The 25,752-nt window shown below is 40.3% G+C and overlaps 1 protein-coding gene across 2 annotated transcripts in view; it reads right to left on the bottom strand.

Annotated features, from left to right (window-relative positions):
• LOC126259696 (electron transfer flavoprotein beta subunit lysine methyltransferase-like) overlaps positions 1-19,022 on the bottom strand; it is a 69,279-nt gene extending 50,257 nt beyond the window's left edge. The window contains exons 1-2 of one of the 2 annotated variants that reach the window (XM_049956659.1): positions 18,665-19,022; positions 18,107-18,325 (exon numbers count right to left, since the gene is read on the bottom strand). In XM_049956659.1, the coding sequence (XP_049812616.1) occupies positions 18,107-18,325; positions 18,665-18,762 (317 nt within the window). In that variant the 5' untranslated portion in view covers positions 18,763-19,022. The remainder of the gene's footprint in view (positions 1-18,106; positions 18,326-18,664) is intronic. The other variant, XM_049956660.1, reaches the window with a different exon arrangement.
• Positions 19,023-25,752: the final 6,730 nt, after the last annotated feature.

Genomic DNA, 25,752 nt, shown 5'->3' with positions numbered 1-25,752 from the left:
AACTGCATAGAATTACAGTTTCCAGAGTGTGTAAATTGTAAAAACAGCTACAGAATGAGAGGAATAAATTGAAAATTCTAAAAGAGTTGTATGATGACAGGAAATATCAGTTAATTGAAGAAGAGTTGAATGATGTGACAAACTTTTATTAATAGTCAGTTAAGAAATGCCAATATGCAGTCCACAGCAGTACAGTGGTCTACAAGATAAGGCATTTGCTTTATCTATTTATAAGCGTAGTCCCCGGTTGTACAGATATTTGGCCACATACTTCTCCCTTCCATCTGTCAGGCTGCTCAAGGGAGTGCTTTCCCACATACCATTCGATACAGGACTTAATCCAGCTTTATTAAACTTTTTAGCAAGGGAAGTAAGTAATATGCATGAAAATGACGAGTATTGTGCTCTACTTTGTGATGAAATGTCTCTGGATGATGGTATGCACTATGATGCACACAAACAGCTAATCTATGGGTATCAGGACTTGGGTCATTTAGGACGTTCACCTGTAGCTGCTAGTCAAGCATTGGTTTTTATGATGAAAGGCATTCACAGGACTTGGAAACAAGTTCTAGCATGAAACTTCCTGGCAGATTAAAACTATGTGCCCGACCGAGACTCGAACTCGGGACATTTCGCAGGAGAGCTTCTGTAAAGTTTGGAAGGTAAGAGACGAGATACTGGCAGAAGTAAAGCTGTGAGTACCGGGCGTGAGTCGTGCTTCGGTAGCTCAGATGGTAGAGCGCTTGCCCGCGATAGGCAAAGGTCCCGAGTTCGAGTCTCGGTCGGGCACACAGTTTTAATCTGCCAGGAAGTTTCATATCAGCGCACACTCCGCTGCAGAGTGAAAATCTCATTCGGGAAGTTCTAGCATATTACTTTACCGCAACCACTTTCCACTACACCCATTTGAAATCACTCATTGTTCACATCATAAGTGAACTACAGAATATTGGGTTCAAAGTGGTTTGTACTGTATGTGACCAGAATGCAACAAACCAAAAGGCCCTTAAGCAACTGTGTGAAGCAAAGTTGTTGAAGCCCAGTATATTTCATTTTGTCGTCAATAATCAACCAATTGTTACCATTTATGATGTACCACATCTGCTCAAAACACTAGAAATGCTTTGATAGATAATAAAATTCAATTCGAACCTCACAAAGCAGCAAAGTTCGAGTACATCAGTACAGTGTTCGTTTTGGATTTTAAAAAAAGAAAAAAAAAGGGTTCAAAACTCTACCCAAATTAAAAGCACAACACTTTAACGTTTTTGATTCCCATGTCAAAATTAAGGTAAAAGTTGCTGCTGCACAAATGGGCCATACTGTTGCTGTTGCAGCTGCAACTGAAACATATGTTTCTACTCATACATTACCATCTGAAGCTATACACACAGCTGAGTTTGTGGAAAAGGTAGATAATCTCTTTGATTCACTCAACAGTAATGAGCAATATCCCAGGGATGGAAAACAATTTAGATGTGCTTTATCAGAAAATTCACCACATTCAGAAATGTGGTATAACATATTGAGGGAAATAGGCAGCTGGCAAATAATAGATTTAAAAATGGGAAGGAACAAGACTAATATGTTTAGCTTCATAAAAGGTTGGCAGATTACATTACAGTCTATTATTTTCTTGTGGAAGACCTTGAAAGTGGTTGGCTTTAAGTACTTAAATTTAAAGGCGTTCAATCAAGATGCTTTAGAAAATTTCTTTTGTTGTATAAGACAACATGGTATTGCTAATACAAACCCAACTTGTTTTCAGTTTGTACAAGCTCTGAAGACTTGTGTTGTCAATCATATGACTTTGCCTTTCAAAGCCATGAGTGTAAGTAACTGTGAAAATGATGATTACACTCCCTTGAGCAGTTTGTGTCACTTTTTGGCAGCTAGTGGTAGGAGTGAACATTTAAGTGAATGTGAGATGAATGACACTGATACACCTGAGCAAATTTATTCTTACTCAGATGGTATCATCGAGTCTGTAGAAGATCAACAATCCTTAGCCTATGTAGCAGGCTATGTACTACAAGCCATAGATGTACCAGATGATTGTGAAACATGTAATACCAGTCTCTACTCCTCTGTTGTGACTGAAAATCATTTGTTTACCTCATTTAAAGAGAATAGTCAGGAGCATTCTCATTTGAAATATGCAAGTGAAAGAGTCATGATTTTCCTAAGGGCACTCCATGATCAGCTGTATGAATATCTAAATAGTCATGGTCACACAACAAGACTACATGATAATTTTTAAAAATCATTTGTTCTGTCTCATACAACAATTTGTAATAAACATGACATTGAAGAGAGACTTCTGAAGACAAGTATTCCATTTATAATCTACAAGTATGTGAAGGAAAAGAAATTTACAAACAAGAGGAAATTGTGTATGCAACAACTTAAAAAGAAGTTCAAATCATGTTAAAAGACTTTGTATTTCAGTGTTTATTATGTGTACAACGAGAGTAAGCTCCCTATACATATACAAATGTTGTGTTAAAAGCAGAGAATTACATGTTCTTGTATCAAAATCATGCCTTTGATTTGTTATGACAAAATCTGGTAATTCAGCAGGAATGTAACTTAACGCTTTCTAGATGTGATGATTGGACTCCAAAAGTATAATGAATAAAGTGCTGTCAAGGGGAATTTGTGTTAATTTTCAGTAGTGTACCAAACAAAGTTTTCAAAGAGGAGGTAAATAAATAAAAATGTTAAAAACAAATGTTGTACCAGCGTCTTTTTTCATTATTTAAACATGATGGGTGTTGCCAAAATAACAGCCAAGTTGGGGAAAAAAGAAAAAAAAAATGTTATGTGTTGCAGTTCATTTTCTTTGTATGTCTCATTGGCAAAAACATTTTGGCTACATTCATGGAGTGTCTACCTGCTCTGCTCCCAATTTGTTTTTCAGTTGATGTAAAGTAGTATTTTGTGTGTTTCATAAATTTATTTGAACTCTGCATTAGTTCACTTTCGGATGACTGAATATCCATAAATAACAATCAACAGAAAAAATAATAAATCAGATTTTGTAGACTTTACAGTACATCCTTGGTTTGTAGCACAGATTTTTTTTTTTTTTGTAAATGACCTCTTGGTTATGCTTTAGCTGTGTAGTTATGTATTTGTGTAACCTACTATTCCACTTTCGATCATGCGAGTGGACATAGTGTGCTTTAGGATATGTGGAAACGTAAAGATCATTTATATATGCGTGCAATGTCAGATGATTTTTTAGTCTGGCATGTGCTAAAGCTCGTTTATTTCCACATGATAATGGCCACACGGCCAAAATCGCAATATTGAGTTTCACAAAAAAATTTCACAGTCAAAAGGTGACGTCGTAATTTACGAAAATTTTCACAATGTAAACTGCAGCTACGAGTAGTTAATGGTTGTTTTTGATTGAGATTTCTTTTATATATTACTTTGCAAGATCTCAAAAACATTTATTACTGCACTATGCGGCCCACATTCAAAGATTAAATGAAAAATATTGTCATCTAATTCGCGTATTTAGAAATAAACATAAGAGATTTTTGCGCCGTATTTTTTCATATTGAAGTTCACAGCCAGGCAACAAGTACCGCTGGTGTCGTTCTGTGTTGCCGTATAATAACGTGGTCTTTGCACTTCTATTATATTGGTGTTCTGTGAGCTGTGCCACCTAAGCGGCCAGCCGAGCAGCGGCCGCTAGAATGGGACTCAGTGCTCATTCGAATGCTAACGTGTACACATGTCTTGCTTGTCAACTTACTCTGTGACTTATATGTGTTGTGACGTTCTGAAATATATTTGTTAAACTTGACATTATAACAATTGGCGACGAGGTAGTGGATTTTTCCTTTTCACCGTTGACCCACAGGGTTCCACGGCTACTGTCGAGCAACTATTGCAAAATCTTCTTGAACAGCAAACACTTCTAACAGCGGCGAATCGCGATTTCGTCGCGGCGTCAAATTGGTCTGATTATGAAAAACGTCTTCGACAGCACTTCTTGGCATTTCATGTCACGGACGAACAACCATGTAAGTCTCTGTTCCTTTCTTGGATTTCACCTCAAATGTATCGGTTGTTGTCGCAATTGGCTCCTTTGAAGGATCCTGCGTCTTTGTCCTTTGCTGAAATGTGCTCACTTCTGTCTGTCTATTTTCAAAAGCAAACTCATGTCGTAGCCTCTCGTGTTGCCTTTTATCGTTGTCAAAAACAGCCACATCAATCCTATCGCGCTTGGGCTGCTGAACTTCACGGCCTCAGTCGAAAGTGTCAATTTGTTACTGACGTTCACAAAGAATCCTATGCCGATTCCATGGTATGGGACGCTATTATCCGGTCGGCGCCCGACAAAGAAGTTCGGCAACGTGCCCTTCAGTTGGCGAATCCGACTCTAGATGAAGTTCTCTCCATTGCGCAGTCTTTTGAAATTTCTCGCGCCGCTGGGGCGCAAATAGAGGCGTGGGGTGATGTCGGGGAAATACAACCTCTGTTCACTGTTGACGACGCGTGCGGCGCGTCCCCTCCGGCCGATGTGGCCGCAGTGCGCTCCCACGCGCAGCCTCGGCCTAGCCGTAAACAACCCGCTAAGAAACTGCAAAACCCCCGGCAACTTCCTTCATGTCCGCGGTGTTTTACGAAACATTCACGCGAGGATTGTCCCTAACGTTGGGCTGTGTGTCACAATAGCAAAAAGAAAGGTCATGTGTCTTCCGTTTGCAAATCCGACCACATACATGATGTTCATGAACATGATACTGATTCTGTGTTGTCTGTCAATTGCACTTCTTCCTTTTCCGGAAAGTTATTCCTCACTGTCCAAATCCTTGGTCGAGATGTTCGCATGCAAGTGGATACGGGTTCTGCTGCCACTATAATTAATTCTCAGACGTATCTTCAGTTGGGTTCTCCACTCCTGTCACCTGTCACTCGGCAATTACGGACGTACAATAAACAGAAGATTTCTCTATTGGGACAGTTTAAAGCTGAGGTATCTTACAAATCCGTCGTTCGCACTGTTCCCATATTTGTGGTCGACCAGACCAACGCAGAAAATCTTTTTGGTTTCGATGCCTTTCGCGTTTTTGGGTCTCCACAGATGACTCTGTCAATAGTGTCTCTGATGCTATTCCTTATGCTCAACTGGATTCCATGTCGACGACATTTTCGTCCCTTTTTTCTCCTGGGTTAGGCCGTGCAAATGACTTTGAAGCTCATATCACGCTCAAACCCACTGCTCAGCCTAAGTTTTTTCGGGCTCGGCCCATTCCTGTGGCCCTTCGTGATCGGGTAAAACGGGAGCTGGATCGTCTCACTACTTCAGGGGTCTTGCTTCCTGTCACTTCCAGTGAGTGGTCCTCTCCTGTCGTTGCTAAGCCAAATGGTGATACTCGTCTCTGTGGCGATTTCAAAGCCACTGTAAATGCTCAATGCCTCACAGACACTCACCCTATGCCCCGTCCTGAAGAACTGTTCACTAAACCTGCTGGAGGCCAATATTTTTCTAAAATTGACCTGTCAGAAGCTTATCATCAACTTCCTCTCGACGCACCTTCCCGGCAGTTTCTGGTCCTTAACACGCCTTTTGGCCTCTATCAATACCAACAATTGCCATTCGGGGTTGCTAGCGCCCCTGCTCTCTTTCAGCGATTCTTGGAACAATTATTGCTCCCTGTCCCTGGGTGTATCAATTACATGAACGACATTGTTGTCACTGGCTCCACCACTGAAGAACATCTTCAAAATCTCCACACACTTTTTCATGTCTTACAGACTGCCGGTCTTAAGTGTAATCTTCAGAAATCACAATTTTTTCAGGCATCTATCACGTACTTGGGGTTTCAACTCTCTCGGGAGGGTATTCGTCCGCTTCAGCAAACTGTCGCTGCAATCGATGCCCTTCCTCGCCCTACATCTGTTAAGGAACTGCAGGCCTTCTTGGGGAAAATAGCATACCATCACAAGTTTTTATTGTCTGCGGCTTCGGTGGCTCAGCCATTGCATCGCCTGTTGCATAAAAACGTGCCATTTCACTGGTCCGCGCCATGCGATACGGCTTTCCAGAAATTGAAGACTATGCTGAAACAGGCCCCGTGCCTGGCTACTTATCGACCTGGCCAACATCTTGTTCTTGCCACAGACACCTCTCAATACGGGGTCGGTGCAGTCCTTGCGCACCGTTTTTCTGACGGTTCAGAACAACCCATTGCTTATGCCTCCAAAACGCTCACGGATGCCCAACAAAAGTATTCTCAAATTGAAAAAGGAGCTTTGGCCATTATTTATGCTCTTCATAAGTTTGGTGTTTTTCTCTATGGCTCAAAATTTCATCTTGTTACGGATCACAAACCACTTGTTTCATCCATCAACGTCACTTCCTGACAAGGCTGCACACCTCCTCCAGCGTTGGGCTCTTTACTTGTATCGTTTCAATTATGGGATTCATTTCCGGCCAACAGCTTAACATGCAAATGCTGATGCTCTGTCTCGCCTTCCCATGGGTCCTGATCAGGTATTCGATAGGGACGAACTTTTGTGTTTCCACCTGGATGTTGCCGAGCAGCGGGTTGTGGACGGGTTCCCCATCACTGGGGACAGGCTGGCGGCTGCTACGAGTTCTGATCCTACCCTCTCCCGGGTTTTACGCTGTATTCAGAAGGGTTGGCCAGATCGCCCGTCCGCTAAGACTTCTGATCCGTTGCAGAACTACTACGCTTTGCGCTACCCCCTCACGACTAGGGATGGTGTTATCCTCCTCTCCACTGACAATGCTTCGCCGCGTGTCGTGGCACCTGCGTCTTTGCGTGCTTCGGTCTTGCGCCTCCTGCACCAAGGGCACTGGGGTGTGTCTCGCACAAAATCTCTGGCGCGCCGTCATGTATACTGGCCTGGCATCAACTCTGAAATAGCACACATGGTCGCTGCCTGCGGCCCTTGTGCGTCACAGGCCGCTGCCCCGAAGTCATCTTTGTCACCGTGGCCTTCGCCTGAGAAGCCCTTGGAGCGCATTCATGCTGACTTTGCAGGACCCTTTTTAGGCACTTATTGGCTCCTCGTAATTGACGCCTACTCTAACTTTCCATTGATTGTCCGTTGCACATCGCCTACCACCGGGGCAACCACCAGTGCTCTCGCCTGCATTTTTTCTTTGGAAGGCCTCCCCTCTACTCTTGTTACTGATAATGGTCCGCAATTTGCCTCTTCCAAATTTGCGTATTTTTGTACTCGTCACGGCATTATGCATGTCACGGCCCCACCATTCCATCCACAATCCAACGGTGAGGCTGAACGACTGGTCCACACATTTAAGGATCAGATGCGGAAACTTCTGACTTCTTCTGCTGCTGATGATGCGCTTCTCCAGTTTCTGGCGTCTTACCGTTTCACCCCCATGGGCGACCACAGCCCGGCTGAGCTCTTACATGGCCGACAGCCCCGCACGCTACTTCATCTTGGCTGGCTCAAATGGCTCTGAGCACTATGGGACTCAACTGCTGAGGTCATTAGTCCCCTTACTTCATCTTCTGTGGTCTTCCACCTCACAGCCGCGGGTGCCTTCACTTGGCCGGTTCACCACCGACGACCTCGTCTGGGTATGGGGATATGGCAGGCAGCCAAAATAGAACCCGGGCCGCATCTTACGATACCGTGGCAAACACCTGTATGAAATCCAGACGGACACGGGTGTTGCAGTGCGTCATTCGGACCAGCTTCGGCCTCGTGTGCCGGCAACTCCTGTTCCGAATGCCGCTACACCACCTTCGGCTCTACCTGACGCTCGGGATCTTGGCATCTCTCAATACTCACAACGCAGCCCTCTCACCATCATCGCGACGCCAGCACAAGAACGGACGCCACCAGGAGACGTGCCCATGCAAGAACCGGATGACTATCCTCTGTCAGAGCAAATCTACTCGCCTCCTCCTCCTCCTCCAACAGACGCCGACACATCGCCCATGTCTCCTGTCATATTAACTGGACTTGCCGCAGCAGGCAGATTGGTGCATGGGGCCCCAGCAGATTCGACCCCTACGTCTCCTGTCATCTCGACCCGTTATCATCAGGGACACTTCCGTCCGTACGGGAAGCCTCCTCCTCGAGACTTTACGGCGAGTCAAACAACGCCTATGGACGTTAGCCATCTCCAGGACACCTCCATCAAGACCAGTGCAACAATTTCAAAGGGGGGAAAAGTGTTGTGACTCGCCGATCAATCAAAGCGCCGCCGCGCAATTACGCGCGTCTCCACGTGCGGCGCTGTCTGCCAGCCATGCAGCAGCTGCGCCACCTAAGCGGCCAGCCAAGCAGCGGCTGCTAGACTGGGACTCAGTGCTCATTCGAATGCTAACGTGTACACGTCTTGCTTGTCAACTTACTCTGTGACTTATATGTGTTGTGACGTTCTGAAATATATTTGTTAAACTTGACGTTATAACACATTGTAAAAGGGATTTTGACAACATAGTCTGTGAACATCAGGGAATAACTACTGCTAGGAAAGTAACAACACTAATATTTTGTATCTGACTTATGGTCAAATTTACTGGGAAGTGCCATATATAGACCAACTATGTGTAAGACAACTACTGAAAATTCATTGCTTTCATGATAAAGGTACCAGGGCAGAAAGACATGTAGGTGCCAAATTTGCACCACTGCGTCACATATTTGAAGAACTGAATGGAATATTTTCAAAGTAATTCATAAGTTGATCTCACACTACAATTGATGAAATGCTATGTCTTTCCAAAGGTCGTTGTCCTTTTCAAATTTTCTTCACAGACAAACCTGGAAAATGTGGTATAGTTACTAGAATTCTTAGTCGTGTAACTTAACGATACATAACAAAAATTGAAGTGTATGCTGGAAAACACATTAGACCTTCCTGTGAATGACACCCTCCTGAGATTGTGAAGAGATTGGTGGAGCCAATAAAGAATACAGGCTACAATATCACAACTGACCGTTTTTACATTTCTGTGGAATTGGTGGACATTCTGTATGAAGATTACAAACTTACGTTGGTTGGGGCCTTTCAACAGAAAACACATACCACAGAAACTTATGACGACAGCAGGCAGAGAGCTGTATTCCTCCAAATTTGCATTACAGTTCCATCTACTCAGAAGCCTTCAGTAACAATTGTCTCTTACATCACAAAGAAAAAATAAATAAATCTGTTGATGATGTCAACACAACATCATGATGCAGAAGTAGAAGTAGAAACACCAAAAAAGAAAACCCATATAAACCTATACTCTAATCCCACATAGGGTGGATGGGTGCCGTAGATGAAATGGCTAGGATATGCACTACAAAAAGGGGTCGAGAAGATGGCCACTGTCAATATCCTAAAGCCTACTTGATACAGCAGCAGTAAACTCATACACACTGTTCAAGACCAATGTGCCTAAGAGGAATGAAGGAAATTCAAATACCAAAAAATTGTATCTTCATGAACTAGGCCCCGAACTTTTGAAATCATATGCAGAACAGCAATTCAAGGACCTGAAAGGACTAAAGTTGCCTATTATTTGCATGACGGGAGAGATCCTTGTAAAGAAACTAGAGGTAACCAAAATTGCTGCAAATGAGGAACCAAGCAGGAAAGCAAGATGCTACATATGCTGGAAGAACGCAAGTAGCCAGACAGCCAGAGACATCACACGAAAACCCAGTTAACATGTGGAAGCTGTGGTCTCCATCTGAGTCATTCAGAATCAATCATTTTGTGTGCAGGAAGTAAATGTCATCTATCAATGACAGTATTCAAGTGAAAAGTGTTTTTTGAAAGTTTTCAATGTACCATAACCTATATTTGTATAAGCCTTTTTATTTCTGTTTTTTAAACTTTCCATCAAGAAGAAAACTGTATTATTCAGTTACTAGATCAAAGAGTGCATAGAAACTTTGGACAGCCTGTGTATTCAAGTACAAACTTTACGTGTCTAGTTTACAAAAACTTTCATTGTCCAAGATTTGACTACTGTTCAAGGCTTAGGGTCAATGGAACTGTCCAATTCCACCTGTCTGTTTTAATCCATGACATAAGGGTGCTGTGTGTGACATCATTATAGCGCGGAGCTTTTGAGTTGGTTGTGTTTGTTTATGTGTTTGGTATTTTCATTAGATGTTACTGATTTGCTGTTTGTGGTGTGGTAAGCTGTTTAATTTATTGTGTGGCTTCTACTGTCAGTTATGGATCTGAAAATGAAATACAACAGTGCTATGTTGCAGTCAGAGATGGGGGAGGACACGTCCATTATTAAATTCCTCCAGTTATTTGGACTGATCGCAGAAATTGTGAAGTGTAGTATTTTTCACGAGGTTGACCAGAGTTCCGACGTCTCGGAACAGGGGTTGGTGTGTGTGTGTGGGGAGGTCGACCTACTTTACAGTGGCAGAATCTTTTTTGAGGGCGATCTATTCTTTTTGAGTTGTGATGTTTTGTGAATTTATGGTGCTTTGAATGTGTTTTAATTTATGTAGGGATGTTTAATTTTTGGATTTTTGAGGTGTCATGGGTGGTATCTTATTTTTTGTAGTTGTGGGTGTTGGTTTTTTTGGTATCAATAGTTGTGGTTGATCAGTATATGTCAAAGGAAATGGCTGATTCTAGATTTTGTACTTTTCGTTGTAGATGTTGGTGTTTTGGTATCGTCAGCTGTGGTTGACCTATGTAGGTCAAGCGAAGTGTCCGATTCCTGTAGATTTTGTTGGTGTAGAGGAATGTTGTAATTTTTTTTTTCGTCATTTTGTGTTTTGGGATCGTAATGTGTTTCCTTTACTATTATATTTAGCTAGTTCCCACCCTAAAACCCCCCCCAATCAATTTCCTACAGTTGTCCCATTGGTTTGATTGTATTTTTGGGAGGGAGATGTTATTGTCTTATTTATATGTATTTTCATGTTTGTTGACGTGTGTGACATCGTAGGTGCCATATTGGAGATGCTTAGAATAGCCATTTCTGCAGAATTGATGTCGTCATGGGTCAAAGTAGATGAGTGGAATCGGACACTTCCGTAATCCAGTTGCTTGTTATATTCACCCTATGTGTTCAAAATTCTTACCTTTTTGTTTATATTGTCACTATTCTCTGCCCCCCCTCCCACATGAACCATGGACCTTGCCGTTGGTGGGAGGCTTGCGTGCCTATGTGATACAGATAGCTGTTCCGTAGGTGCAACCAAAACGGAGGGGTATCTGTTGAGAGGCCAGACAAACGTGTGGTTTCTGAAGAGGGGCAGTAGCCTTTTCAGTAGCTGCAGGGGCACCAGTCTGGATGATTGACTGATCTGGCTTTGTAACACTAACCAAAACAGCCTTGCTGTGCTGGTACTGCGAACGGCTGAAAGCAAGGGGAAACTACAGCCGTAATTTTTACCGAGGGCATGCAGGTTTACTGTATGACTAAATGATGATGGCATCCTCTTGGGTAAAATATTCTGGAGGTAAAATAATCCCCCATTCGGATCCCTGGGCGTGGAATACTCAAGAGGACGTCGTCATCAGGAGAAAGAAAACTGACGTTCTACAGATCGGAGCGTGGAATGTCAGATCCCTTAATCGGGCAAGTAGGTTAGAAAATTTAAAAAAGGAAATGGATAGGTTAAAGTTAGATATAGTGGGAATTAATGAAGTTTGGTGGCAGGAGGAACAAGACTTTTGGTCAGGTGAATACAGGGTTATAAATACAAAATCAAATAGGTATCATGCAGGAGTAGGTTTAATAATGAATAAAAAAATAGGAGTGTGGGTAAGCTACTACAAACAGCATAGTGAACGCATTATTGTAGCTAAGATAGACACGAAGCCCACGCCTACAACAGTAGTACAAGTTTATATGACAACTAGCTCTGCAGATGACGAAGAAATTGCTGAAATGTATGATAAGATAAAATAAATTATTCAAATACTGAAGGGAGACGAAAATTTAATAGTCATGGGTAACTGGAATTCAATAATAGGAAAAGAGAGAGGAGGAAACATAGTAGGTGAATATGGATTGGAGGTAAGAAATGAAAGAGGAAGCCGCCTGGTAGAATTTTGCACAGAGCATAACTTAACCATAGCTAACACTTGGTTCAAGAATCATGAAAGAAGGTTGTATACATGGAAGAAGCCTAGAGATACTCAAAGGTATCAGATAGATTATATAATGGTAAGACAGAGATTTAGGAACCAGGTTTTAAATTGTAAGACATTTCCAGGGGCAGATGTGGATTTTGACCACAATCTATTGGTTATGAACTGCAGATTAAAACTGAAGAAACTGCAAAAAGGTGGAAATTTAAGGAGATGGGACCTGGACAAACTGACTAAACCAGAGGTCGTAGAGAGTTTCAGGGAGAGCATAAGGGAACAATTGACAGGAGTAGGGGAATGAAATACAGTAGAAGAAGAATGGGTAGCTTTGAGGGATGAAGTAGTGAAGGCAGCAGAGGATCAAGTAGGTAAAAAGACGAGGGCTAGTAGAAATCCTTGGGTAACAGAAGAAATATTGAATTTAATTGATGAAAGGAGAAAATATAAAAATGCAGTAAAAGAAGCAGGCAAAAAGGAATACAAACGTCTCAAAAATGAGATCGACAGGAAGTGCAAAATGGCTAAGCAGGGATGGCTACAGGACAAATGTAAGGATGTAGAGGCATATATCACTAGCGGTAAGATAGATACTGCCTACAGGAAAATTAAAGAGACCTTTGGAGAAAAGAGAACCACTTGTATGAATATCAAGAGCTTAGATGGAAACCCAGTTCTAAGCAAAGAAAGGAAAGTAGAAAGGTGGAATGAGTATGTAGAGGGTCTATACAAGAGCGATGTTCTTGAGGACAATATTATGGAAATGGAAGAGGATGTATATGAAGATTAAATGGAAGATATGATACTGCGCAAAGAATTTGGCAGAGCACTGAAAGAGAGTCGAAACAAGGCCTTGGGAGTAGACAACATTCCATTAGAACTACTGACAGCCTTGGGAGAGCCAGTCCTGACAGAACTATACCATCTGGTGAGCAAGATGTAGAGACAGGCGAAATACCCTCAGACTTCAAGAAGAATATAATAATTCCAATCCCAAAGAAAGCAGGTGTTGACAGATGTGAAAATTACTGAACTATAAGTTTAATAAGTCACAGCTGCAAAATACTAACATGAATTCTTTACAGACGAATGGAAAAACTGGTAGCAGCCGACCTTGGGGAAGATCAGTTTATTTTCCGTATGAATGTTGGAACAAGTGATACAATACTGACCCTACGACTTATCTTAGAAAATAGATTAAGGAAAGGCAAACCTAAGTTTCTAGCATTTGTAGACTTAGAGAAAGCATTTGACAATGTTGACTGGAATACTCTCTTTCAAATTCTGAAGGCGGCAGGGGTAAAATACAGGGAGCGAAAGGCTATTTACAATTTGTACAGAAACCAGATGGCAGTTTTAAGAGTCGAGGGACATGAGAGGGAAACAGTGGTTGGGAAGGGAGCGAGACAGGGTTGTAGCCTCTCCCCGATGTTATTCAATCTGTATATTGAGCAAGCAGTAAAGGAAACAAAAGAAAAATTCCGAGTAGGGATTAAAAACCAGTGAGAAGAAATAAAAACTTTGAGGTTCGCCAATGACATTGTAATTCTGTCAGAGACAGCAAAGGACTTGGAAGAGCTGTTGAACGGAATGGACAGTGCCTTGAAAGGAGGATATACGATGAACATCAACAAAAGCAAAATGAGGATAATGGAATGTAGTTAAATTAATAGTTGAATTAAGTTTGGTGATGCTGGGGGAATTAGATTAGGAAATGAGACACTTACAGTAGTAAAGGAGTTTTGCTATTTGGGGAGCAAAATAACTGATGATGGTCGAAGTAGAGAGGATATAAAATGTAGACTGACTATGGCAAGGAAAGCGTTTCTGAAGAAGAGAAATTTGTTAAAATCGAGTATAGATTTAAGTGTCGGGAAGTCGTTTCTGAAAGTATTTGTATGGAGTGTAGCCATGTACAGAAATGAAACATGGAAGATAAATAGTTTGGACAAGAAGAGAATAGAAGCTTTCGAAATGTGGTGCTACGGAAGAATGCTGGTGATTAGATGGGTAGATCACGTAACTAATGAGGAGGTATTGAATAGAATTGGGGAGAAGATGAGTTTGTGGCACAACTTGACTAGAAGAAGGGATCGGTTTGTAGGACATGTTCTGAGGCATCGATGATCACCAGTTTAGTATTGGGGGGCATTGTGGAGGGTAAAAATCAGAAGGAGACCAAGAGATGAATACACTAAGCAGATACAGGAGGATGTAGGTTGCAGTAGGCACTGGAAGATGAAGAAGCTCGCACAGGATAGAGTAGCATGGAGAGCTGCATCAAACCAGTCTAAGGACTAAAGACTACCACCATCACCACAATAACAACAGTGATACTGATGTGTAACTAGAGGTCACACAATTGGGGACAGTCTCTCGTCAAAGAGCAGTGCATGCTTGGTGTGGTGAGATAGGCTGTAAAAAACAGAGGGCATGCCCTGTGATGTCACACTGCCTCTAAAAGCCAGCATTACAGCCTGAGCACTTCATGGTTCTTCACCCTGTTCACCCAAACTACCCACACTGATCTGATGACAACTCTTGTGCTGCCAGGACTACGCCTGTGGATGTTATCTGGATTGATGATTTTTCTGTGAATTTGTTTACGGACTTGCAATTAAACCTGGTAACTGTACTAACACGTTATGGGTTATGTGTGTGCAATTCTGTAGTGATTTGCATATGTTTAAAGTAAACCATGACACAGTGTTCAGCACTGGTCACCTACAGAAGAATTTGCAGCCAAAGTGCCAGATTTTGAAACACTTTAGAAAAACTGAAGGTATCAAAAAATCAGGTTACTTGTTACTGGAGGTGATGTTTCTACTGCAATGATAAGAAACTTAAATCCATTGCAAGAGGAAGTACATCTGCTTTCAAAATTGTTGCGCAATGCACCATATATATGTTACAACTTGTGTCTGAATCTAGTTATTAGCTGCCAGGCATGTCTGCAGAAGTAACTGGAAAGTACAGAAAACATCTCGGTTCACAGCTAGATTTATGTATTTGGGCCATCCACATAGAAAATACTTGTCATTTAAATTTATTGGAAATAAACAACTCTTGACCTCTTCGAAAAAACATGACAAAAGAGTTCTCTGTGACCATGAGTGCTCCGGACACAATCATACCTACAGTGCCAAGTGCAGACGGATGTGGCGTGGAGAAGTGAAGCGGAAAACAAAGGCTGCTGCCAGACACCACTACCGCAGTACAATTACCACGACCTGAGTAATATAAGATTTGTGTTTTTCAGTAGGGAATACAAACTGGGAAGTGCTTTAGTTTCATATATTGTTTGAAGAACGAGTTACTTTATATTTTAGTAACAATGTCTGAAGTTACGCAATCATACAGTTACTGATGATGAAGTGCTATCAAATAAGAGATAACAAGATTGGCAAGTGGCTGTAGCTATATATATGTTCACAAAACTAGATATGCAACTTTATAAACTAGGAATCCTATGACCTATGATTTCTAAATCATCATTTATCACCCATTTTTTCAGTTCTCCTTAGAGCCTACCGACGATGAAATCAAAATGGGGCATACTTGGCATTACAGAAGTGTCCAATTCCACCCATCTGCTTTGACCCCCGCCGTCATGAATAGGGAGGAAATGGTTACTTACAGTGTATACAAAATGACAACAATAACATCACTACATACACATGCCAACAAACACAAACAAAAATTAAAATGACACAATAATGCCTCACTCCAAAAATAAAATTAACAAAACAACCGTGGAAAATTGGGGGTTTAGGGTGGGGGCATGCTAAATATACAACAATGAAAGAACACTGCACCATCCCAAAACAAATAAGATAATAAAAAAATTAATTTACAACATTCCACGGGTCGACAGAAGCGTCCGATCCCACGCGTCAGCTTTGACCTGTGACGTAAGGGTGTTGTCGTGTGTAACGTCATGACAGCGCGGAGTTTGGTTTGAGTGTGGCTGTCACCAGTTCTGTTTTATCTTATTTTATTTACTTTTCTGATCTGTTCGTTCTATCTCGTGAGATTTTTTTTAAAATTTAAAAACACCTATTACTTATTTTAATTATCTGTTTCCTCCAATTTCTGTTTTAGTTTATTATATTTATCTTTCTGATCTGTTCGTTCTATCCCGTGAGATTTTTTTTTTTTTTTAAAGACAAAAAACACTAATCAGCTACTGAAGCATCTTTATCTTCTATGGGTTGCAGGGGTTACGACCCCTGGGGAGGTGGGTGGGTTTTCATGCATGGCTGTCTTCACTTACACGTTGTAGCTACGCAAGGCGTCTAAATTTGTTTATATTTAGTTTGTCCCCCACCCAAAACACCCCATTTCCCTGCGCTTGTCCCGTTAGTGTCATTAGGCTTCTTGTGGAAAGTGTGTGTGTTTGTTTTTGTTTCCGCCATATTTGTGACGTCATGGGTCAAAGCAGACGGGCAGGATCGGACGCTTCCGTATTTCCCATTCCACAACACCAACAAGACCACAATACCAAATATCCCAACACCTACAACTCCAAAAAGTGGAATCCTAAAACTCAAAAACGTAAATACCTCATATTTGCTACATGAATTAAAACACAACCAACCTACCATACATGTAAAATAAACAAAACATCACAATTACCATAGAAAAACACACACACACACACACACACACACACACACACACACACACACACACACCTGTGCTCCGACAACACTGCATATTACATGTCCTGGGCCCCAGCTGTCAGAACTCTCATCAAACTCATGTTGTTGCCACAAATACGACACCTAACATATTCAGCAATAAGACCGAATAGCTGTGGGAAACTGTATGACAGACATCAATTCAACACCCATCTCAGAACATAATGATGCACTTATGAACTTCATTATCATATCTATATCTAACAAAAAGCAATTAAAAAATTAGACTTTTTCCACACAGCAAACACCAAACTTAATTAGATCTAACAAAAATGTCAAATACATAAACAAAAAACCTTAATAACTCACTGAAAACACTTCCACAACACACATTACCACACCAACAACCTAAACTGAATAGCACATTAGCAAAATGACAACCAAAACTGAAATGAACCTAATCCCACGCATTGAACTCGGCACGTCTACATCCACCACCAGTGGGCACAATCAAAACGTCATCTTCAAACACAACCAACTCAAACTCTCCACACCATAGTGACATCACACACCACAACACCATTGCATCATGGGTGAAAGCAGATGGCTAGAATAGGATAATTCCATTGACCCAGCATACCTTTATGTACAATGGTACATATGTATATGCCTGTTATGTTACTCTAATTTTCTCAGTCTCCCCATACTTCTGCATTCTCTTGATTTGAAGTTCTTACTTCTGTGAGGCAATCTTATGTCTTTTAATCTTATTATGTGTTCATTCGAATTTGTTGATTCATATGCTTCTCCAATTCCTTTATTAATAAATCTGTCTGATCTTATTTCATTTAGGCTAGGCCTATTTATTTTTTTAAAACACTCAATTACATTGTAATATTACACTTGTTTTGTCTTATTTTGCAAATCCTTTCGCAACAATTTCAGAAACATATTTCAAGTGATACACCTGTGGCCTGCTTCAGACTTGTAATTCACTTCCATATGCTAGTGTAGGAATTGGTACTGTGTTATGAATTTTCATCTATGTTTGCTGTATATTTTGTTTTTTAAATATGTGTAGTGTCTTGACATATAGCCCCTAAGCCTTGGCAACATTTTATCTATGGTATCAACACTGTGTATGAAATGTCACAACTTAAACAATTAAAATGATCTAAATGATTTAAAATGCGATTAAAAACAAAAACATGTGAAGAGCTATTAGAGGATAACAACTGCTTCTATTCAGTAAGTGAATACACAAACTTTCGGCAACGATTATTTTTCTTTATAAACATTAAATTTAAGTCGCGTTCAACATCATCTAGAACAACGTTATGCATATGGTCGAAATAAAGAAACAAGTGAAGGCAGTCACCTTGCAACAGCTTGCCCACCAGGCCAATAAAAAGCCCAGTATGGATCACTGAATGGTACTTGAGCTTGATCTTTGCATTTCCATAATTCGCAAGAAGGAGTAATAAGGTGGAGTGCAATTTCTGGCGTTAAATGGTCTCTAGAAACCTCTGTGTGTTGCTGTATCTGATGTCGTAATTTGCTCCCTTTCGCAGTCGTGCACAGCATGCGTCCCCTTGTACTAGGAACAAAAAAAACTTCATTATCCTATATGTTAGGCAATTTTCGAGTGTCTATGTATAACTTTTCATATTTTTGGTACGATACAAATCGCGCGTCTCATCAGTCATCAAGAGGCAAGGAAGGATTGAAGTCCAATGCCGCATCGATGCTGTGGAGACTTAATTGTTCTCGAAATTCCCGGTTCGATAACTTATTTAATATGAATTCCAAGAGACAGGAAAGCGGACAAACCACACGCCAATTACAACACCGCTTACTGTCACGATAACAAAACAAGCAAACAGGAATTTACGGAATAAGTTTCACTTATAGTACAACACAAAGTTTCCGAACTTACCTTGATACCGCTACTAACATTGTTCGAGGAAATAATGTAGTCCTAAACATTATAAAAGATATTGTTGAAAGCTGACCTGCTGCAGACCGTGAATTCATAATAATTAGTTACAAAACTTGCTTTTTTCCGGTGCATATAGCGCCACAGCAGAAAATTTCCTATCACAGTCTTTTCTCCTACAGCGCCAACATTCGTCGTCAAGATGTAATCATATATTTATTCAATAGCGCTATAACGTATTATATACCCTGTACATCGCACTCTGCTTTATCACTTTGCTGTGTTTGAATAATCTCTCTCATCAAGGATGGGGACGCCAACACCTGTTTAGTGTTTTCAAAACATTGTGGTTTCTTATATAAACATCGAGGTTAGCATCGATGTTTTGAACGGCGATAGATCGCCGATGCATCGACAACAGAAGCCAAAAACATCGATATTCTCTCTCAACAATGGATCATTCTTTCCGGTAGTGGATCCTCATCTGAACACGTGATGAGTACCGTAATTTGAAGAGTGCTTCATTTATTGCTGTCCTCGTGACTTTTATATTTTTGAAGTAGTATGTAAGTAAAACATGAAGGTTACAATTTTATCATTTACATGAAATACTCTCAACTGAATTAAGACCAGTTAATACTGGCCGTCACGTCACGAAACCATCAACTAACATGGGTGTCCCAACTGTTCTTTTCGCGGGACATGCTATTGTCAAAAGATGATTTTCAAATGTGTGGGGAGGTTGTTGCTCAAAGCTGATAGCAAAGAAGCTAAAAAATTTATTTATATTCCTTTCTTGGACAATATATCATATAGGATAAAACATCTTATAATGAAAAAATACAACTGTAACGTCTCCTTCTCTACAGATAACAGTTTAAAAAGAAATCTTGTACATTCAGTAGAGATCGCCGGCGATTGGTTTTCCAATTCAGCGGTTTACAAACTAACCTGTAACAACTGTCCATATTATATTGGTCAAGCAGGCAGAGCTGTGAAAACAAGATACAAAGAACATATATTAGGTAAAAAAGGAGCGAATATACACAATTCTACTTCTGATACACCTCCTGATAGCCAGTCATACGCCAAAACATTTAGAAGACACTGTTATCCTACACAGAAGACAAAGGGCGTAGATTAGATCTGTGGGAAGAGTTACAAATTTTCAAACATCTTGAGCTCAAGGACGGTAATATACTGAACGACCAGTTGAACCTTGCCTGTAGACAATTTTTCGAAGGCTTTGGACCTGTAATGTTTAACATTAATGCTGGTAACCTTAGTGGTTTATTTCCTCAGGAAGCTATGATGCACCTTCAGTGCTTTAAGCTCACTACCCCTTATGTAATGGTGGTTTTGTCATGATGTATGTTTGCTACTACATCGGCCCTTATGTGATTTTACCTGGCTCTAAAATTTTGGTATTCCCTGTGAATGTGTACTAACAGGATCGTGTACCAGTGTTCGTAATTCTTTCCTGACAAGAGCCATTATTGTCAATTTTACAGTTCTGACATGTATACCGTTTGTGGGATTCACTAATATAGTAACGTAATTTTTTATATTGTGGCTGTATATGCCACTTGGCGTAAGTTTCTTGGCGTAAGCGCCACCTGCCTTTTTTGATGTATAACTACATTATTTGTACCAATGCTCCCATACTGTTATAACGGGAGTGTTAATTTCCTTCCTTTTTTATTGTTACTCTACCTATGGACGTTATTATTACTGATAATTTACACGTTGCCTTTGTACGCCAATTGGCACATGTTTCTCAGCACGAGTGCCACCTGCCCTGTTTTCAGAGTAACTACACTCACCGATTACACTCAGTCGGTTGTGAGCTCTGCAAGACCCATGAGCTATTTTATATTTACGTGACGAACCCTAATTCTAGGGCTATATTTTATTTTTGACACATGGGTCAATGCTGACAATAAACGGCGATGGTACATAGTCCTTACTAATGTAAAATTGTAAGTACCAGTCGTCATTATCATACTTCTGTAATGCAAGAGTTCTCTAATTTGTGATAAAATTTATTCTTGGCTTATAAGTTTCATACTTTTCTAATGTAAGCTATGATGTTCATTGTTCTTAGGCTACCTTCCGAAGAAGACAAATTTATATTTGTCGAAACCTAGGTAAAGAATTCCTTTATCCATTGCAACTGGTCAGCTGTTTATAATTTTATTACTAATATCATAAATTAACCCAGCAGCACCCTCATAAATATCCTTCAAAGTTGCCCCTAGTGGTTGCCCCTTATTGGTAAATAGTGCAGCATGGGTTACCACAGTGACTGCATCAGTAATTGACCATGTGAGCACAAAAATGTTTGTAGTAGCTTACCCACACGCCTATTTTTTTATTCATTACTAAACCTATTCCTGCATTACCTCTATTCGATTTTGTATTTATAACCCTGTATTCACCTGACCAAAACTCTTGTTCCTCCTGCCAGCGAACTTCACTAAAAATATGTGGCCAAGATAGACACGAAGCCCACGCCTACTACAGTAGTACAAGTTTATATGCCAACTAGCTCTGCAGATGATGAAGAAATTGATGAAATGTATGATGAGATAAAAGCAAATATTCAGATAGTGAGGGGAGACGAAAATTTAATAGTGATGGGTGACTGGAATTCGAGTGTAGGAAAAGGGAAAGAAGGAAACATAGTAGTTGAATATGGATTGGGGATAAGAAATGAAAGAGGAGACTGTCTGGTACAATTTTGCACAGACCATAACATAATCATAGCTAACACTTGGTTCAAGTATCATAAAAGGAGGTTCTATACATGGAAGAATCCCGGAGATACTAAAAGGTATCAGATCTGACCACAATCTATTGGTTATGAACTGTAGATTAAAACTGAAGAAACTGCAAAAAGGTGGGAATTTAAGGAGATGGGATCTGGACAAACTGACTAAACCAGAGGTCATAGAGAGTTTCAGGGAGAGCATAAGGGAACAATTGACAGGAGTTGGGGAATGAAATACAGTAGAAGAGGAATGGGTAGCTTTGAGGGATGAAGTAGTGAAGGCAGCAGAGGATCAAGTAGGTAAAAAGACGAGGGCTAGTAGAACTCCTTGGGTAACAGAAGAAATATTGAATTTAATTGATGAAAGGAGAAAATATAAAAATGCAGTAAAAGAAGCAGGCAAAAAGGAATACAAACATCTCAAAAATGAGATCGACAGGAAGTGCAAAGTGGCTAAGCAGGATTGGCTAGAGGACAAATGTAAGGACGTAGAGGCTAATCTCACTAGGGGTAAGATAGATACTGCCTACAGGAAAATTAAAGAGACCTTTGGAGAAAAGAGAACCACTTGTATGAACATCAAGAGCTCAGATGGAAACCCAGTTCTAAGCAAAGAAAGGAAAGTAGAAAGGTGGAATGAGTATGTAGAGGGTCTATACAAGAGCGATGTTCTTGAGGACAATATTATGGAAATGGAAGAGGATGTAGATGAAGATTAAATGGAAGATATGATACTGCGCAAAGAATTTGGCAGAGCACTGAAAGAGAGTCGAAACAAGGCCTTGGGAGTAGACAACATTTCATTAGAACTACTGACAGCCTTGGGAGAGCCAGTCCTGACAATACTATACCATCTAGTGAGCAAGATGTAGAGACAGGCGAAATACCCTCAGACTCCAAGAAGAATATAATAATTCCAATCCCAAAGAAAGCAGGTGTTGACAGATGTGAAAATTACTGAACTATAAGTTTAATAAGTCACAGCTGCAAAATACTAACATGAATTCTTTACAGACGAATGGAAAAACTGGTAGCAGCCGACCTCGGGGAAGATCAGTTTATTTTCCGTATGAATGTCGGAACACGTGATACAATACTGACCCTACGACTTATCTTAGAAAATAGATTAAGGAAAGGCAAACCTAAGTTTCTAGCATTTGTAGACTTAGAGAAAGCATTTGACAATGTTGACTGGAATACTCTCTTTCAAATTCTGAAGGCGGCAGGGGTAAAATACAGGGAGCGAAAGGCTATTTACAATTTGTACAGAAACCAGATGGCAGTTATAAGAGTCGAGGGACATGAAAGGGAAGCAGTGGTTGGGAAGGGAGTAAGACAGGGTTGTAGCCTCTCCCCAATGTTATTTAATCTGTATATTGAGCATGCAGTAAAGGAAACAAAAGAAAAATTCCGAGTAGGGATTAAAAACCAGTGAGAAGAAATAAAAACTTTGAGATTCGCCGATGACATTGTAATTCTGTCAGAGACAGGAAAGGACTTGGAAGAGCAGTTGAACGGAATGGACAGTGCCTTGAAAGGAGGATATACGATGAACATCAACAAAAGCAAAATGAGGAAAATGGAATGTAGTTGAATTAATAGTTGAATTAAGTTTGGTGATGCTGGGGGAATTAGATTAGGAAATGAGACACTTACAGTAGTAAAGGAGTTTTGCTATTTGGGGAGCAAAATAACTGATGATGGTCGAAGCAGAGAGGATATAAAACGTAGACTGACTATGGCAAGGAAAGCGTTTCTGAAGAAGAGAAATTTGTTAAAATCGAGTATAGATTTAAGTGTCGGGAAGTCGTTTCTGAAAGTATTTGTATGGAGTGTAGCCATGTACAGAAATGAAACATGGAAGATAAATAGTTTGGACAAGAAGAGAATAGAAGCTTTCGAAATGTGGTGCTACAGATGAATGCTGAAGATTAGATGGGTAGAACACGTAACTAATGAGGTGGTATTGAATAGAATTGGCGAGAAGAGGAGTTTGTGGCACAACTTGACGAGAAGAAGGGACCGATTGATAGGACATGTTCTGAGGCACCAAGAGATCACAAATTCAGCATTGGAGGGCAGTGTGGAGGGTAAAAATCGTAGAGGGAGACCAAGAGATGAATACACTAAGCAAATTCAGAAAGATGTAGGTTGCAGTAGGTACTGGGAGATGAAGAAACTTACACAGGATAGGGTAGCATGGAGAGCTGCATCAAACCAGTCTCAGGACTGAAGACCACAACAACAACAACCACAAATATGGACCGGGAAAAATGTCATGTAGCTGTAAAAGATCTCCGACTATCAGACCATCTCTGTCAAATAACAACAGTAAAATCAGGCATTGAATCATTCCCTAAACTACAAGCCTATGAACGACATCTATCAGAAATCAAAATAAAAGATTTTTCAAAGGAACTTGCAAAACAAAGCTGGGATGAAGCATATAAGGAAACCAATGTGTATATGAAATTTTCTAAATCATCCACATTATTTAAACTGATCTTTGAAAAGATATTACCAAAAGTCTACATGCCTGTAAAAATACCTCACAAAAACAGATGGGTAACAGCAGGTATTAAGAACTCCTCCCAAACACTTAAATACCTCAGTTCTATGAAAAAGAGTCGCAATGACCCATAATTCTCAAATTTCTATCATAGATACAAAAAGATCAATAGGAAGGTGCTGATTGCTGCAAAAAAGTCATTTAATGAAAAAATAATATATAAATCAGATAATAAAAGCAAAACAGTCTGGGATGTTATAAAAAAGGTAACAGTTAGAGGCAAAAAAACGCAGAAACTATGTGAATTATCGTTTTTCAAGTTTTGCAGAGAAATTACAGCAGAAAAAATAAATAATGTTGCACTAAATACAATGATGTTACTTCCAACCACAGAGAATGAAGTCAATCAAACTGTTCAAAAAGTAAAAAAATAAGAAGTCAGTGGGCTTAGATGTAGTATCAATGTGTGTACTGAAACAATGCATGGAGATTATACAAGGCCCCTTAACAAATATAATAAATGAATCCTTCACATCAGGGAAATTTCCAGAGCAGTTAAAACAGGCAAGAGTTGTACCTTTGCTTAAGAAAGGCAATGCAGAAGACACAGAAAATTACCAGCCCATTTCCCTGCTGTCATGATTCTCAAAAATAATGGAAGCAATTATGAAAGATACATTAATGAATTACCTGAATAAATACAATCTTTTAAACGAATCACAGTTTGGTTTCCAAAGTGGCAAAAATACAGTCAGTCATAGTAGAATTCACAAAGATTGTACTTGATGCTCTTGACAAAGATGAATATGTCACAGGCATATTTTTGGATCTTTGATACTGCTTTGATACTGCTGCCCATAAGATCCTATTAAATAAATTAGAAGCATCAGGAAGAAGAGGGGTAGCTAATGACTGGTTTCCATCATATCTAGTAGATAGAGTACAAAGAGTAGAGATAGATTTATCATTTAGTAAAATACTTACCAGAACCAAAATCATTAATATAGAGGTTCCGCAAGGTAGCATATTAGGACCAATACTATTCCTGATATACATCAACAACTTTCCCAATAGTGTTACTCATGGTCAAAAAATTCTCTTCGCTGATGACAGCAATATGACTGTCACTGATAAAACAAGAGAACTCCTTGCAGAGAAAGCAAATGAAGCTCACAAGGAAGTTTACAACTGGTCAATAACCAAGAAAGTGACATTGAATATGAAGAAAACTAATGCCATGAATTTCAGTTTGAAGAGGGAAAATGACATTGTTAAATTGGTTGGTTGGTTTTCGGGAAGGAGACCAGACAGTGAAGTCATCGGTCTCATCGGATTAGGGAAGGACGGGGAAGGAAGTCGGCCGTGCCCTTCGAAAGGAACCATCCCGACATTTGCCTGGAGCGATGTAGGGAAATCACAGAAAACCTAAATCAGGATGGCCGGACGCGGGATTGAACCATCGTCCTCCCGAATGCGAGTCCAGTCATTGTTAAATTAAATGTACATGGCACCTCTATAGACCGTGTAACAAATGCAAAATTTCTAGGAATGAATATTGATTCTCAGCTGAAGTAGTGCGAACACACAAAGGTACTTGCAAACAGAATGTCATCAGCATGTTATTCCCTTAGAATCCTATCAACAGTGCATAACACTGTGTCTTGTAATATTAGTAATTTTCGCCTCACTAACATTAATATACGCTCAATACTAAATGCCTGATGGCCTAAAGTTCTCGAACAATTGTAAAGTAAAAGAAATGAACCATCGCATAGCAGCAACAGAATCTATTATTCTTTATCTTTGCCG

This window comes from Schistocerca nitens, chromosome 5 (assembly GCF_023898315.1).
Source record: "Schistocerca nitens isolate TAMUIC-IGC-003100 chromosome 5, iqSchNite1.1, whole genome shotgun sequence".
Lineage (NCBI taxonomy): Eukaryota > Metazoa > Arthropoda > Insecta > Orthoptera > Acrididae > Schistocerca > Schistocerca nitens.
This window is presented reverse-complemented; position numbering and strand designations above follow the sequence as displayed.